Here is a 16,113-nt window from a genome sequence, read left to right on the forward strand (position 1 = left end):
GCTCAGGCCCGTCCCTCTCCCCTGCCGTTGTCCTAACACTCGCATCATGCTCCTTCTTGCACTTTTTCCGGAATGCAAGTGTCTTCTCCTTGACTAAAGCCTTGGAGATTGGTGCACGAGCTTCATTCTGGTCTTCTACCACATTCGTAGCAGTCGCTCCATGTTCTCAATGACGGAGTCAAGAGAACGAGTAACTTGCACACTAGTATTTAAAGCTGTAGAACCCGCCATCTCCAGCACTTTATGACTGGACTTAATGATGGTGTACACAGTAGACGAAGACAGGCCATAAGTACGACACAGGTCTGAAACTCGTTCACCACTCTTGTGCTTCTTAACAATTTCTATCTTCTTTGCGAGTGTTATTAGCACTCTAACTCGCTTAGCCTTACTGCTAAACTCACATCGGAACTCGTTGGCCGCTTAGGAGGCATAGTTAGCACTAAGCAAAATACGGCACATCTATAGATTTGTGGTGTGTCACACACACACACACACACTGTACCAAAGACAGGGTAATGAAACACGCCAGCAGTGACACTGACACATCCAAGCACCAATCACACAAAGCACTGTACACTGTACTTGTATTACACTGTAAATATGCTGGCAAGCAAAACGTTGATAGCGTGAAGTACTAGCAGGATACGAGCAGAGGGAGACAATGAGAATGAATAGTTGATAGGGGCAGGGGAGGGGTGCGTGGTTCTCTCTCTGTGCTCATGAACTCGTCTCTGCGCATCTGAATCATCGTGCATCACCATGCAGCCCAGCAGGTGTTAGCAGAAGGGTGTAGTAAGGCGAGCACTTTAAACTTTGTAATTTTACTCGTCTCAGACTAAAGTTCATGTCATCGGATTTTTTGCGCTCGTATAAAGAAAATAGTCCCTAAAGGCGCGGTCACACGAGACAGTTTCTCGAATTTTTTTTTGCCGAGATTCAAAATTGACATTTCACTGGAAACTTGGAATATTCCGCCAACTCTCAACCACCATGTCGGCTGTCTTCTCTAAAGTCAGCAAAGTGTGGTCACAAGAAGAGGAAGAAGAAAGTCAGCTCATCGTTCCAGTAGATCGCTACCTGTGTGTTCCTCTGTTGAGTCTGCCATAGTAATTCAATGAAGCTTGCTTATCATTTCGTGATTTGAGGTTGATATTAGGTTTACTAAACGCGTGGATACTGTGGATGGCTTGCCAGCACAAATTAAGGTGTTCTATATTTTCCCCATTTTTTTTTCAATAAATATCAGATTAGTTAATTCACTCAGCTTTAAAACTCTGCTTATTTTTAGCCAATATTTCCCAGAATGCAACAGTCGACCAAATTCGGTGAAAAGTTGCCGGCAGAAAATTGCCGGGAATAAATATAGGCGAAAAATTCTCGAGAAACCGTCTCGTGTGACCGCGCCTTAATTTACTCATCTCGTATATCAGATGCTCTCTGTATATGAGCAGAAACGATTGGAGATTTTTGTCATAGTCACCCTAATACACAAGACTGAGAGGACATGTAGCACAATGGAGATATTTAATAAAGGACTTTGATGTGAGAAGAGCGGATGGCTAAAAAGCAATTATATTCTCTGTCAACTGGAATAATAAATCAACATAATTCTATGAATCATATTTATTATCTTGTGGATGTAGCAAATGAGGATATTCTAGGCATGTCATGAGCTTGAGTGTACACTTAGGTATGGCGCTGGCATGAAATGTGTTAGAAAATGTACTTCACCATTAAGTATTTATGAATAAAAAAAGAGCCTTTGATGTCCTAAATCTAATCATGAGACAGTTGTATGTGCATTTATCACTGGGAGAAGCAACAAAACAGTTCAGCGGGGGTGTCCTTACTGGTTCCACTTCTTAAACTCCATGCCATCTGGTGGCTTCACCTCCACCTTCTGGCCCCCCACCTCCTTCCAGTTGGTGCTTAGAACTGTGCCACCTGACTCCATCTGGAAGAGTGAGGAGAAATGTGCATGTTAGTAGCTTAGTGAAGTCACTTGCCATTTGTTTAGCTATATGGCTGAAAAAATAAATTACTTTTCATTAGACAATTTATCTTCATCATGGACAGTCACATTGGGAAGGGTAAAGAGAGCTTCCTGCCAGCTGATTTAGCAAACACTAAGTTTTTTTTTCTCATTTTATGTAGGATGGGAGCTGATCTAAGGAAACAAAGCAAGGGAGAAATCTTCCAGATCTTGATTTAGCAAAGACTAAGGTTATTATTTTTTTCATTTTATGTAAGTGGGGGAGAACAAAAAAGGAAAAAAAGACCCACTGAGGTGCCAGTCCCTAAAGAAAGAACCTGTCACAGGTTTGAGGAGCAACACTCACAAATGACTTGTTCATGGCCCTACGAGTCTCCTCTGAGCCCTGGCCGTAGATCTTCTGGAAGAGTTTGTTTAACGCTGCATCGCCTTCCAATTTCTCCTCCTCCTCCTCTTTCTTGACCTCCGCCTCCAGCTTATCCCAGTCGTGCTTCTTGGGGGCAGATGTTGGGTATGATGGGACTTTTGCTGCTTCTGATGCTCCTATGAAGGCACAGAAGCAAGTGTCACTCCTCTAACAGCACTACCTACACACTGCTTACCCATTACTACACTATCAATATTCATGCCTGCTCTTTTGGCATTATTTATTTATTTATTTTTCTTGAGTAATGGGAGCACAGGCATACAGTAAAAAAGACCCAGTGAGGTGACAATTCCTACAGAAAAAATAAAATGGATCATCCAAAATTGGAGGATAAAAACCTTGAAACCTACTTTTTCAAATTTGAAAGAGTTCAATTCATACAAAGGCAGAAGTACAGAAGCAGGGTGAAACAACATAATTTACAGAATACTACCAACACTCCTCACCCACGGTATTGTCTTGATTACTGACAATTATATTCATACACTTTTAATTCTTTTGGCATTAACTGTCTCATTAATGGTAATAGTAATCCATGAATGAAAGAACAAAACAATAGAGTACCAGCGATGATGAATGAAACAAATCAATAATTCATTAGTGGTCATGCACACAGCCAAATACAGCAATCACACCTACTGCTACACCATCATTCACTTCACTAATGCTATAAAGGCTGGACTTCAGGGCATATCAGTGAAACCCACATACTGAGACACTTCAGCACCACACCTCCACTACATTCAAAGGCCTCTCGTTGAAATGGCACAGGGTTTTTAAGGGTGTTTTCATAATTCTATTGACAGATTAACATTTCTACATTATTAACAGGAGAAACACTCTTGAGAACCCAGCTGATCATCTCTGTGGCCTTTGAAAATAGTTGTAGTGAGAGAGCAGTGTTTCTCAATATGGGTCTACATAAGGCTTACCAGGGATGGAGGCTTTGACAGAGGGTGGCGCCCCGTCCCCCTCCAGTGCGCTCCACCTGATGCCATCCACCTTCTTCATTTTGATCTCTATCTGTGAGGGGAAAGTGAAAGACATTGACAGTGATAGCCTTAATGTGGACTTTGATATATCAGACATGGCTTATAATGTATTAATTCTTTCCTGTCCTGGACTTTGAAATACCAGCCACTTACAATGCACTAATTCTTTCCTGTACTGAACTTTGATATAACGGACACGGCTTATAATGGACAAAAGTCATGAATGGGACCTGCTTTGAAATGGTCCATTGTGATAAAATGATTTGTGTAATTCTATTTTCCACTATAACACAGCAAAATCAGGAGGAGGATGATCCACAAAGGTAAAATCTACCATACATGTTTTTTGAGTGATGGAAACTTCTTTTATCAGCATTTTCTGGTCCACTGTTCACTTCCTACAATGTTCAAAGATCAAGAAATCTGAAATACTTTGTGCCTAGATCAATAATAGTTTAGTGGGGAGTTTTAGTGTTGATGCTGCAGTGGAAAGAGTGTCTTGTAAGAATTCCCATGAAAGAAAAGTAATGACCTCTATGTATCCACCTATAGAGAGTGAGCACTAAGTCTGAGCGAGGATAATGCAATGGTAGTAACTCTCAGTTAACTAAAAAATAAAAAGATCTTTCTCCAGCACCTTAACCCTTTGACAGCCACTTGGTACACCTTTCCCTAATCACCAGTCACTCTGAGACATCTTTACTTGTTCTACAGCCACATCCAATCTTTGAACTGGGAAGAAATTGCAAAATGTAGGCATATTTAATCCCTAACTTTCTCATAGATGCTTATAAAGACTTTACACATTGCTTTTGCTGCTGCTAATTGTTTGGTGTCACAATGAAAGGGTTAACCTGTACCAGCAGAGCAGCACCTGTGACATTCCTGGAGGCGGCCCAGCACACTCACCTTTGACGGCACCACTCTGAATGAGGACTGTGCGGGGTTGATGGGGTGGCACAGGTCCAGCTCCAGGCTGTACTCGGAGCCTGATGGTAGTGGGGCAGACACACTCACCTGGGGGAAAGGGTTATTACTATCATGTTATCTACTACTGGAATAAGTAGCATGAAAATATGTACATCTCTTCTTTAAAATGGAGGTATTTCTTACAGTCACGTTGTGCCACCTGGTATAGGGAAATGATTGCATCAGACTACATCTCTTCTTTAAAATGGATATACAGGTGACTCTTGCTTTACGCAATTTTTTTTCTTTTTCTTTTTTTTTATCTAAGTTCAGTTTACCATGGCAAAACATATTAAATTGAATTGAAGTTTTCTATTTTTGTTTGTGCATTTCTGTTGTTTTACCTTTTATATTTAGAGATAGGATTAATAAACAAGATACACTGTAGGGATTAGTGTTATTCACTTTCCATGTAAACAGACTTAAGGACAAGATGGTGCAATTTAACAAATCAAATCCCGAGGCACTTTTCCTATTAGCTTTCATGGATTTCTTTTACACAAATTCTGCCTCCACAATGCCTGCAAGTCCCTATATATGGTGTAAAGAGAGAGTCACTATACTTCTATCAACAATGACAACATTTCAAACATGATCTGCCAATAAAGTCAGTAAGACACTCACAGTTTTCTCGGTAAAGTCTACTTTGACATCCTCTTGCTTCAGATTCTTAACAAGTACTGTGACAATGACAAACGCTTCAGTCTGGTACCAGTCGTGCTTGATTTTTGGCACTGGCATTTGGTTGGAGGCACTGACGGCTGCGGTGGCAGCAGAAGCCTCTTCTTTCTTTTCCTCCATGCTGGTCTCTGCAAACATGAATTGACAAGTGAGTGTATGCTTATTATTGATTACTGAAGCATATTTACAGGGTATTTAAATCAGTGAAAGGAGAGTACAGTCAAGAAGTTTTAAAAGAACAATGGAATAAATGAATCAGTAAGGCAATGTTGAGAAAAATGTGTCCTGCATCACTGAGCAGACCTGGATCACAGACAAAGAGCTGAGGTGTTTTGGTGACTGTGAGGAAGGTGAAGAGTGACACAGTGATACATGGAGAATTTTAGAAGCAAACTTACTGTTGGTGGGATCCTTGGCTTCACTCAGTCCCAACTTCTTGATTCGGTCTTCACACCAAGATGTCCACTGGCCGAACTGATCAAGCTTGCCCAAGTTTGCACCTGAGATCAAACAAATATGTCAATGAAAACATACCTGGCTTGTACATTTATAATTATGATTTATGTTTTAGTGTTGGTGCTTTAGTGGAAACTCACTCTTGTAATAATTTAATAGAAAATATAAAGGATGACCTATCTGTACTTGCTATGGAATAAGAGCACTAGAACTGATTAAGATACTGCAATGAAATGGTGCAGACTGAGGGCACACTAATGGTAATAATAATAATAAAAGCTGACTAAAACACAATATGATCAAGATAAACATGGCAAATGGAAACCATATTACCTTACTCCTCTATAAAATCAACATTTCCTTTTACCATTAGCAGAGAAATACTTAATAATTGTTGCCAAGTTATTGTTTCTCCCTTCCCTGACTTACCCCCCTTGGCCTTCCCCTTGGTGAATGCGTCGAGAGCCTCCACGAAGCGCCCCAGGTTGAACAAAGCCTTGCCCTGCACCAGATGAGCCTCTGCGCCGGCACCAAGCTCCACGGCCCGGTTGGCGTCACTGCTCGCCTCTTGATATGCAGAACAACACAACACGTCAGCATACACACACTTCTCTACCATGCATCACTAAGACAAAACAACACAACTACTTAATGTGCCCAACAGAGAATACAGCGACTCACGACAACTACATTATGAGTCTAACAGAGAATATAGTGACTCATAACAACAGCATTATGAGCCTGACAGAGAATGTGAACTGACTCATGACTGCAACAATGACTTATCACAAAACGAAATAACAACAACATAAAGAGCTTGACCTCAAATACAAAGAAGATGAGTACTGACAGGTGAGGTCTGTTACTATGTACTTTTCACTTCTCTCCAAACACCTGCATTCCTTACTTTGTGGTTTTACTGTTTTTTTGTGTACATTTTTCCAAAGATGCCTATCAAGCTGTGTTCCTCTGTTCATTACTTACTATCATACATTAATCAAGGAAACTAAACCAAGACACTAAAAAAGGCACTCAAAGGGTGGAGAGAGAGAGAGAGAGAGAGAGAGAGAGAGAGAGAGAGAGAGAGAGAGAGAGAGAGAGAGAGAGAGAGAGAGAGAGAGAGAGAGAGAGAGAGAGAGAGAGAGAGAGAGAGAGAGAGAGAGAGAGAGAGAGAGAGAGAGAGAGAGAGAGAGAGAGAGAGAGAGAGAGAATGTAGCACTATGAAAATACATTAAAAACTTGCTGATTTTTACAGATATGAATGCATCCAATCTTACATGAGGTCAGTTTTAGCAGCAATACTCATCAACAAACACAGATGGATAACTTGGCCACATTCAATTAATGAGCCCAATTAAAGCTGGTTGAAAACAGAGTGAGGGTTTTGTCCTAAACTTTTCCTTTCACTCTTTCTCTAACACTGGTATGCTCGGTGACCTAAATAATTCACGGGGCTCTAAAATAATGCAGTTTTACTGATGCTGTAAGTACATGAGGTGGTGAAGGGGAAGCCACAGTGCACCTTTTCTAATGCTGGTATGCTTGATGAACTAAATAATTAATGGAATTTCAAAATAATATAGTGTTAGTTACTTTGTATACATGAAGTGAACAGGAGACCACATGGCAAATTTTTTATATATGTTTGATAATGTAAACAATTAATGGCACTTCAAATGATAGTGTTCATAACTCTGTATACATGGAGCTGTGAAGGGGGACCACAATAAGTTTTCTTATAGGAAAAATTATTCATGGTGCTTCAAAATATTATAGTTCTGGTGACTTTATAAATAGAGTTGTGAAGGAGAGAGCACATGACAGACAAACAAGTGGTGCTTCAAAACACTCCTGTGGTGGTGGCTGGCAGCGAGTACATGTAAGGCCAAGGCAGGGAAATGTACAGTACAGCAGCAGTGTGGCTAGGATGAGAGGAAGTACCAGCCAGACCAGTGCAATGCTCATGCTCCATCGGGCAGGAGTGGCATTTGATGAGGAAGAGGAAGTAGAAGAGAAAAGGAATAAAGGAAATAGTATAAGGATATCCTGGCACAGAAAAAGTGCTGTGAAGAAAATCTTATGGCAGGAATTTCACATGAATTTGAACACTACAAAATAAATGCACTGCTGTAGTTAATGTATGCAACACTAAGATGAACATTATGTTGTATTTTACAATGTTTAAGAAGAATAAGCCTGAGTGTCACTAGCCAATGCCTGTGTTATGATGCCTACTCAGCACACACATTACCTTTCTTTAGAGATCGGCACCTCACTGTGCCTTTCTTTTTGTTCTTTAGTTTGCTGAGGCCATTGGCACTCTCACAAAGAGCAAGCATCACAATGGCCAACCTGAAGCACACCACTCATCACAGACATAACAGATTGACAAAGGTGCACTTTTTACAAACTTATGAAGTGTTTCATTCATGCAAATAATGCCATAACAGGAGGCAACTCTCTCATGATCCAATGGCTAACAAATGGCTGACAAAGACAATTACCTTTGAATTTCTCTAGCTTCAGCAAATTTTGACTTCTTAGCAGAAACAACTCTGGGTTGTCTGGTTTCTCCTTTATTTCAGATGTAATTCGCTGAGGAAAGAGAAACTACATTATCTCTATGAAGGCAACAGTGGTGAAGATAGTAGTGAGTCTCTACCTCAAGCTCAGCTCCTTACTTAACACAAGGAACTAATCTGTGAACACAACAAAATAAGCAGCACACAAACACAGCGGAGCTAACAGCAACTCAACAAGGAACAGGTGTTGGCCAAGTTGTTCTTATCAAACTCAAACATCCTACACTGGAGGATCTGACAGGTGAACACACTACTGCGGTCCTTGAGTTCGTTAGTTCGGTGTGTATCTGTGCAACGTGAACTCAAGAAGTGTTACTGTACCTCTATGGCCTCAACGTACTGGTCCTCAGTGGTCAACATGCCCATCTGGCCCCTGGGAAGTCAAGGTCAGGGAGAAAGAGGCATCACTGTGTTGGGCAGCCTCAGTCAACACTCAACACCTCCACTCTCACTACACACATCAAAATCACCCTCTCACATCACACCACATTGCCTAAGTGTAATATGTTCCTTAAGGTATGGCTGGCTATCCTGGTCTCCTAAGGGGTAAAAATACAGCACTTCACGTAAAGCGTCCAATGTTAACTGAGCAGGTAAGTGTTGTGAGGAGCTCAACTTGTCCTGTCCCTCTCGGTCCCCAGGAAGCAGAAGTGTCAAGTGGCTCATGTTCTGCGACTGAGTTTGTCTCCTAGGAAGTGCAATGAAAATTAAGAGACTTGCACCACAGGTAAAGGATGTGGACTACAAGCACAGATGATATGAAGTCTTAAGACAATTAGGTACTTAAGTACTTGAAAAATCAAAGAAGAAAAGATGTAACTGAAGTACCCATATTGTACAGCTTAGGAAGCAATAAAATATTTTAGCCTAAAGTGACAGCATTCACTATTATACCTTTCATGCACACTAAGTGACACTGGCAAACACTAACAAGAACAAATTAATTCTGAATTTTTAAAGCAGTAAATTATTATAACTCCTTGGTGAAGATGATAAATGCACTAACAACTGGTGCTTCTAAGGTGGCAGTAGACAACACCAGGCCACAGCAGACACAGGAGGGGCCATCCTGCACTGCCATGGAAGCTGCCAGGTGACTAAAGGCAGAGGCACTTGAAGAATGCAATGTGGGTGTGAAACAAGGTGGTGACAGGTGTAGGCTGCGACAACTATCAGTAAAAGTAAAGTAATAAGAATAATGTACTGATTTACAGGCAAAAGTGTAACACTCAAGATAATGAGCAACACCTGACAGTCACAGAAGGGGACCTGTCTTATTCCTGTGTGCACTTGGAAGGTGAGCAATGACGCAAGGCAGGCTGACATTCTTGGTTACACGGCAGTTTTGGTCAATACAGGTTAACATGAATCCTATCTCACTGTCTGGAGCATCTCTAATCCCAGCCTTGCCTGTCAGAACACCTGTACCACTGACAGATTACATCCCAAAGTGTCCGTTCAATTGATCAGACTCTCACAGCTACACAGCCAAGGGACTTGTGCACAGTAGTTAGCCTCACTTTGGTGTTGAGGGGGAATGAAGTCCAGCCAGTGCGGGAAGGATAGGTAGTATCTGCTTTTAGGCTTATGGAGATGACCTAACTTATTAATTTTGTGACAGAGCAAAACCAAAATCATGGTCTACACAATGAAAAGGCCTCCTGTGAAATTAAAGAGCTCCATTAATCTAAACCTAACTTAACATAACCATCATAAAGAAACACCGATGTCAATTTATTACCACCCCTGCTTTCCACACTCCTACCAGAAACCCCAAACTTGACAGACACAGAAAATGGGAATACTGAATGAGACCCTTGTTGTATTTAAGTACCTACCTCTGCTGTGCCTCCTATCAAGACAACACACTATGCAACACTTCATAACACTAACTGCCAGGTGTGTCTTATTGCACACCGCTCCCTATGCTAGCTTGCTTGTTGTGCTTTCCCCCCCTGCACCCCACACACGCACACACTCCTTTGCTGGTCTAGGGATGGTAGGGCAGGGGAAGGCATGGATACTATGTGACTTTCCTATATATGTTAATTAAGGAGGAGAGAGAAGTGAAACGAAGGAAGGAAGGGAGGGAGGATGAATGAGAAAGATGGATAGACAAAGAAAAGGAAGAAAAGGACAGACACAGGCAGGATGAAAGGACGAAAGAGAATGAGGCAGACACAGACAAAACAGAAAAAAAAAACGCATATAAAAAGAGAAAAAGACAAACAAACAGACAGAAAGAGAAAGCCAGACAAACAGATAGAAAGAACAAACTGATAAACCAGCAGTTAAGGAAAAAAGAACAGACAAACAAATACAATGAAAAATAAACAAACGAACGAAAAACAGACACATAACCTTTTCCACACACCTGTCCCTGCACTGCCCTGCGCCACCAACCCTTGCACTCACCAGACCGGGGCAAAGTTAGGGTCACCACCGGCTTGGCCTGACACTGACAACCACCATCACTATCTAAGGGAACGGGGAGGAGGGGTGGGGTGATACGGTCGTGCGCTTTGATAGAGTAATACAATAAATACATGGCGGTGGTATGTATTTGCCTCTGTTTACACGTTGATACTCACTGCAGGGAGGTGAGGGACATCTTGTAGGGACGGTTGAATATTCGCAGCTCACTCCTACCCTTATGCTTGCCAAGAACCTTCTGGATACCATCTGCTGGAGAGGAGAGGCGCCCTGTTTACTACTGCTATTTGTGTAATTTTCTCTATTTACGTAGTTCAGGAGGGTGGAAATGTTATTAAAAATAGGATTAATGAATTTGGTAGTAACAGGTTAAGTTTTGTTGGTTTAAATAAGGGAGTTTGGTAAAGACTTGTCATATTTTTGAAATGCGAAATAAATGTTAATTGCAGCTTATGTAGGTAAATAAATGAAAATTATGTCAGCGCATTCTTTTTATTTAATCTTACAGTATTGTTTTGGGCTTTCAGTTTGATGAATTAATTGACTCTCTCTTTATTTATTTTTTTTTTTTTATCAGATGCGGCTGATATGTTGCCATCAGCTGTGTTTGTTTATATTGGCAGCTGAGAGGAATCGAGGAGCACGTGGTGTGGCCTGCATTGCTTGTACTATATCAGGCATTGCTATATCAGGACCAATACTTCAGTCAGCCGGGCGAGGGGACATCACACCATCCAGCTACCACGAGGTGAGCCGGTAGGTGTAGGAATTAATAAAAAAGAACAAGAAAAATGACAGGAAAAGCTTCGGGAATTAAGAATCGTGTATTTTGTAGGTATAATTTAATTATGATACGTGTAATATTTATTTATTTATCGTGTGGTAGATATTGAAGGGAGGTAGTAGAAGTGGATGAATAGGTGAATGTTCTCTCTCCTGTTACTCTATGTCAAATCGATGTTATTTTAAATCGCTGTTATTTTCGTGTGTACCAATTGTCAGTTCTTGTTTTTGTTTTCTTTCTTTCATCATCTCTCCATCCTTCTCTAGTTCCTGTTTTCCTTCCTCCTTCATCTCTCTGTTCTTTTCCTTTCACCATAAATCAGTGTCATCATAAATCACTATTCAGCAAGATTTTGTTTTCTTTCCTCCTCCATCTTTCCATCATTCTCTATTGTTTTTCTTCCTCCATCTCCATCCTTCTCTTCCGCCATTTTGTTACCGTACTTTCCATGCCTACCCATCATCACTATTACTTTTTGTTTCCCTTTAAAGCCTTACCTAGTTGACTTGCCTCTAAGGCCTTCAATGACCACCCAGCCTGCTGCCTCTCCACACTGCTGACAGCTTGGTGCGTCCCTAGTATGGAGGAGTCCAGGCTAAACACCTGTCAAAGAGTCCTGTCATGTGTATTCAATTTTCCAGGTTTTTATAATTGCTTTGGTGAGTCACATCCTTCAGATACTTAATGCATGTGTTTTTATTGTGTGCTCTTTGTCATTCCCAGTATTTTGATAGTTGCAGGGGATTGGCAGGCTTAGAGATGAAGGCTTAGGGTTGCAAAGTCTTCCCGTTCATTTTAAAATTCCTATTAATGTTTGGCTGTTGGATTGTTGACTAGTAGGTGTGGTTGGGTAGCATTGTGGTATTAGTGCAGTGATGTGTTATGGGGTTCAGGGGAGGTGCCATGAATTGTGCCTTATTGTTGTAAATTAGTATTTTGGAATTATTTTGTTGAAGAATATTTGTTTAAGGTGTAGTTCATCTTCATATTAATGTTCAATTGTATTGCCAGAGGAACCAGCACACCACAAATATGAGTACAGAGGACCCTGCCTGTGCTGCTGCCGACCTAGAGACAGACACTGCGGACGACAACTCAGAAGAGGAGGAGGAGGAGGAGGAGGAGGAGGAAGAGTATGCAAAGAAAGTGAAGTCAGTCCAAGAGAATCCAGCTTTCTACACTGATGCCGCAGCATACTGGAATAACGTGCCTGCCACGGTAAATGGCATGCTAGGAGGCTTTGCCCACATCAATGCTCCTGACATCTGTGGCTCAGAAACTTTCCTCCAGAGCATCTTTAAAATGAAAAACGCTCCAGGCCATGGCCGTGCAGTGGACTGTGGTGCAGGCATTGGCAGGATAACCAAGCACCTGCTGCAGAAACACTTTGGCAAAGTTGACCTGGTTGAACTGTGTCAGAGTTTTTTGGACAGAGCTAAAGAATCATTGAAAAATTCCCATAAGGTTGGTGAGTATATGTGCCAAGGCCTGCAGCACTTTGCCCCAGACCCCAGCACGTACGATGTTGTGTGGAGTCAGTGGGTGCTGGGGCACCTGACAGATGAAGACCTTGAAAATTACTTCCGAAGGATGGCACGAGGACTCAAGCCTAATGGTGTCATTGTTGTGAAGGAGAATGTCACGTCCTCAGGCATCGTAGAACTGGATGAACAAGACTCGTCTGTCACCAGACCCGAGAGTCTGCTCTTGGAGATAATAGATAAGGCAGAACTAAGGGTCATTAAGAATACAAAACAAAACAATCTTCCAAAAGGCCTTTATGAAGTGAAGATGTTGTGTTTGAGGCCAAAATAAAATGGAGATTTTGTACTGGTGATTGGGAAAGAAGGGGAGGCAGTATTGTGTATCTGAACTGAAAATTGCTCAAGAAAAATCCAAATATGAACTGATTTAAAAATTAAAATCCTTTTCTCAGATATTAACCAGTTAAACTTCTGTAAGTACTTACAAAGTATTAGTACCTAGTAATCATTATGCCAGAATATGCACATCAATAGGATGTGTATTCACTGTTTGTTATGGGGTTTTTATCCTAAGGGCCATCACTATTTTTAGTACCTGCTCAGTGTGTTTCTTGATTGTGTATTATGTACGGTAGTTATCCAACTTTTTAAATGATAGTGTTACTCATTACATGATGTCGGTTATATTGAATTATCTGTGATCTTCTGTAGGAATAATGCTGTACTCTACATTCAATGTCAGGACACTCAGGGCTGACCAAAATTCATTCATGCCTTGGAGTCACTCCTGGCCCGGCTGGTGATGTGTGTGAAGAACTTCACACTGCTGTGATGGTCGTGATGGGTGTGGTCCCAGGCAAGGCTGCCCTTGTGGTAGATTTATCATGCCTGCAGATCACTTTCCTAATGTTTCCATCATGTTTCCAGGCTGGGCATTACACAATCACACATACTTTCTTACATGCATACATACACGCACTTGTAGTGTTAATTTACTTAAGGATTTTTATCACTAAGTTTTCTAGATTAATTCAGTGAGATGGTTTCACACAGAGTAAAAGTAACACTGTGTATGAGATACACTCTTGGGTCACTCCTCAGTGTGAGGCACATCCATCACATGTACGTAGTACTGTACAAAATAGATGACCTTTATTTTTCTAGGGATAGAAAACTTTTGATACCTTGACACATTATGGAAGTATTAGCAGGGCATCATGTATGGTGGTGTGGGGAGCAGTTCTGTCTCCCTCCCATGCCAGGCCTCCTGAGGGGGGGGGACGTTCTTGTTGCCCACACAACCTTTGTAATGAACCTGTACTACAGTCAGGATGAACATGCAAGAACAGGATTCTTTGATTTGCTGATATTCAATATCTTTGTTATATGTGTAGATGATTCTTTAGATTCTCCTTCTTGAGATTTAGAAGGAAGCAGTATTTAAATCATGAAATTGTGCCCACAGTAAAAGAAATTAAGAAAAAAAAAAAAAAAAAAAAAAAAAACTTTGTACTACTGGTAATTGTGTAGCAGTAAAATTCTTGAAATAAGGTTTTTATCACGTGCATCAAAAGATCAGATTGAGAAACTATTGTAAACTGTATTTTGAAGAGTCTCTTGCCATATTAGATCAAATCCAAACCTGTATTTTTTCCTGTTTTCCTGATTTGATAGACCATATTTACTCACCCTTGTATAACTTAAATATGATGTATGAAAAAAATTAGACTTCTATATGTAGTTGAGATAATAGACAAACATATCTTTGCGATATGAAACATGTATACATGAATGTCTCTACCAGGTAGTAGTGAAGACAAGGCATCCGTGTCAGGTGTCTGGGGAGAGCAATACCTTCCCTTCCCCTCTGTGCCTTGTCTGGTGATGGGAACAGGCACACAGAGAAGGGATCCCCTAATCCCCCCACTGGATTCCTTTGTGATGCTGGTAATGCCTCACAGTCTGGTGCAGTGTGTGAGTGTTGGCGGTACTGGTGCTGCATCATGCTTTGTGATGCAAGACACACCAGTTCCTGAAGACATCTTGAGTTTGAACAGACATAATGCTTCTTGTGTCCTTTCTGTGTCCAGTTCTATAGTTTTCTTACTATTCCTTAACACACTAAGAATAAGTTATTCTTTACTCATTTTTCTCTACAATATCCTTTCTTTTCGGTTTGTATCATACAATCCCAGCAAGTAAATTGTCTTTCTAAAGCAATGCAAAATGTACTAGTGTAGAATCCCATTTAAATAAGCCATAAGCATCTTGTCTCAGTCAACACTGCCACCTGTACAATGAAATGACGGCTGAGGTGCACACACTGCACACCTGACCTCTGGCAGGCAGACACATCACCCATTTGGGATTGCTGGAATTCATAAGTTCTACATTTTTTGTGATGCAGAAAAAAAACCTTGGTGGAGGCATCACACCTGTAATGCCACATTAAGGGGCATCTTAACAAACTTTAGGCAATAAATCACTGAGGCACGTGAGCCGCACCCCAGAGTGCCTCAGTGACGACTCCCATCAAGTATCTACTCTCTATATTTTATAGGAAAAGAAATTTTCTAAGACTTTTGTGTGTGTGATTATTATCACATAAAACAAGGACTTTCACAAATGTTGTGGAAATATACAGCAATTAAGTATGTTGATGAAGAATACCTTATTTGTATACCATCATGAAGTTTCCATGCAAATAAATTTATGCAACACGGCAAATGCCCCTTCACACTAGAAAATTATAACCAAGGTGACATTGTAATTGTGATGGATCAGTAACAATCGGCAGCCAAAGCAGTGCAACCGTGATTCTTAATAAAAATTTGTAAGATTTACATAAGATATTTTTGTTAAATTATATACCACTTATTTATCTCATTACATTTTGATATGTTGCATACATTACTCGTGCTCTGAAAATGATTTTATGCATCATTACCTATTCAAGAACTACAGGAAGATATAAGAACTCTGGAATTGAAAGAGATTATCCTGAAAATCTACTAACAGTGGTTCAGACTATTATAGGTAATCACTGTTTTTATATATATATATATATATATATATATATATATATATATATATATATATATATATATATATATATATATATATATATATATATGTGTGTGTGTGTGTATATATATATATATATATATATATATATATATATATATATATATATATATATATATATATATATATATATATATATATATATATATATATATATATATATATATATATATATTAGTATATTTACAACCACTAATGTTTAAAAAATTGGGAGCCTTATACTAA

General features: G+C 40.2%; 2 protein-coding genes across 8 annotated transcripts; one reads left to right on the top strand and one right to left on the bottom strand.

The window, feature by feature from the left end:
* Window positions 1–1,611: 1,611 nt before the first annotated feature.
* LOC135102695 (protein SGT1 homolog) lies at window positions 1,612–10,849 on the bottom strand. Of its 5 annotated transcripts, none has more exons than XM_064008131.1 (10): window positions 10,695–10,827; window positions 8,425–8,476; window positions 8,026–8,116; window positions 5,951–6,088; window positions 5,464–5,565; window positions 5,009–5,193; window positions 4,325–4,432; window positions 3,356–3,446; window positions 2,343–2,539; window positions 1,612–1,957 (listed from the first exon to the last, which is right to left on the bottom strand). In XM_064008131.1, the coding sequence occupies exons 1-10, from the start codon at window positions 10,712–10,714 to the stop codon at window positions 1,850–1,852; spliced, it is 1,092 nt and encodes a 363-aa protein (XP_063864201.1). In that variant the 5' UTR covers window positions 10,715–10,827; the 3' UTR covers window positions 1,612–1,849. The 5 variants fall into 5 exon arrangements, with proteins under 5 accessions (XP_063864201.1, XP_063864202.1, XP_063864203.1 ...); XM_064008132.1 differs by having other exon boundaries at window positions 8,425–8,642; window positions 10,695–10,825; XM_064008133.1 differs by lacking the exon at window positions 10,695–10,827 and adding an exon at window positions 10,519–10,543.
* Window positions 10,850–11,098: 249 nt separating this feature from the next.
* On the top strand, window positions 11,099–15,652 carry LOC135102697 (N-terminal Xaa-Pro-Lys N-methyltransferase 1-like). Of its 3 annotated transcripts, XM_064008138.1 has the most exons (3): window positions 11,146–11,284; window positions 11,812–11,979; window positions 12,332–15,652. In XM_064008138.1, exon 3 carries the CDS (start codon window positions 12,353–12,355, stop codon window positions 13,133–13,135), a length of 783 nt encoding a protein of 260 aa, XP_063864208.1. In that variant the 5' UTR covers window positions 11,146–11,284; window positions 11,812–11,979; window positions 12,332–12,352; the 3' UTR covers window positions 13,136–15,652. The 3 variants fall into 3 exon arrangements, with proteins under 3 accessions (XP_063864206.1, XP_063864208.1, XP_063864207.1); XM_064008136.1 differs by lacking the exon at window positions 11,812–11,979 and having other exon boundaries at window positions 11,099–11,284; XM_064008137.1 differs by lacking the exon at window positions 11,812–11,979 and having other exon boundaries at window positions 11,152–11,292.
* Window positions 15,653–16,113: the final 461 nt, after the last annotated feature.

Source organism: Scylla paramamosain, chromosome 8 (genome assembly GCF_035594125.1).
Source record: "Scylla paramamosain isolate STU-SP2022 chromosome 8, ASM3559412v1, whole genome shotgun sequence".
NCBI classification, from domain to species: domain Eukaryota; kingdom Metazoa; phylum Arthropoda; class Malacostraca; order Decapoda; family Portunidae; genus Scylla; species Scylla paramamosain.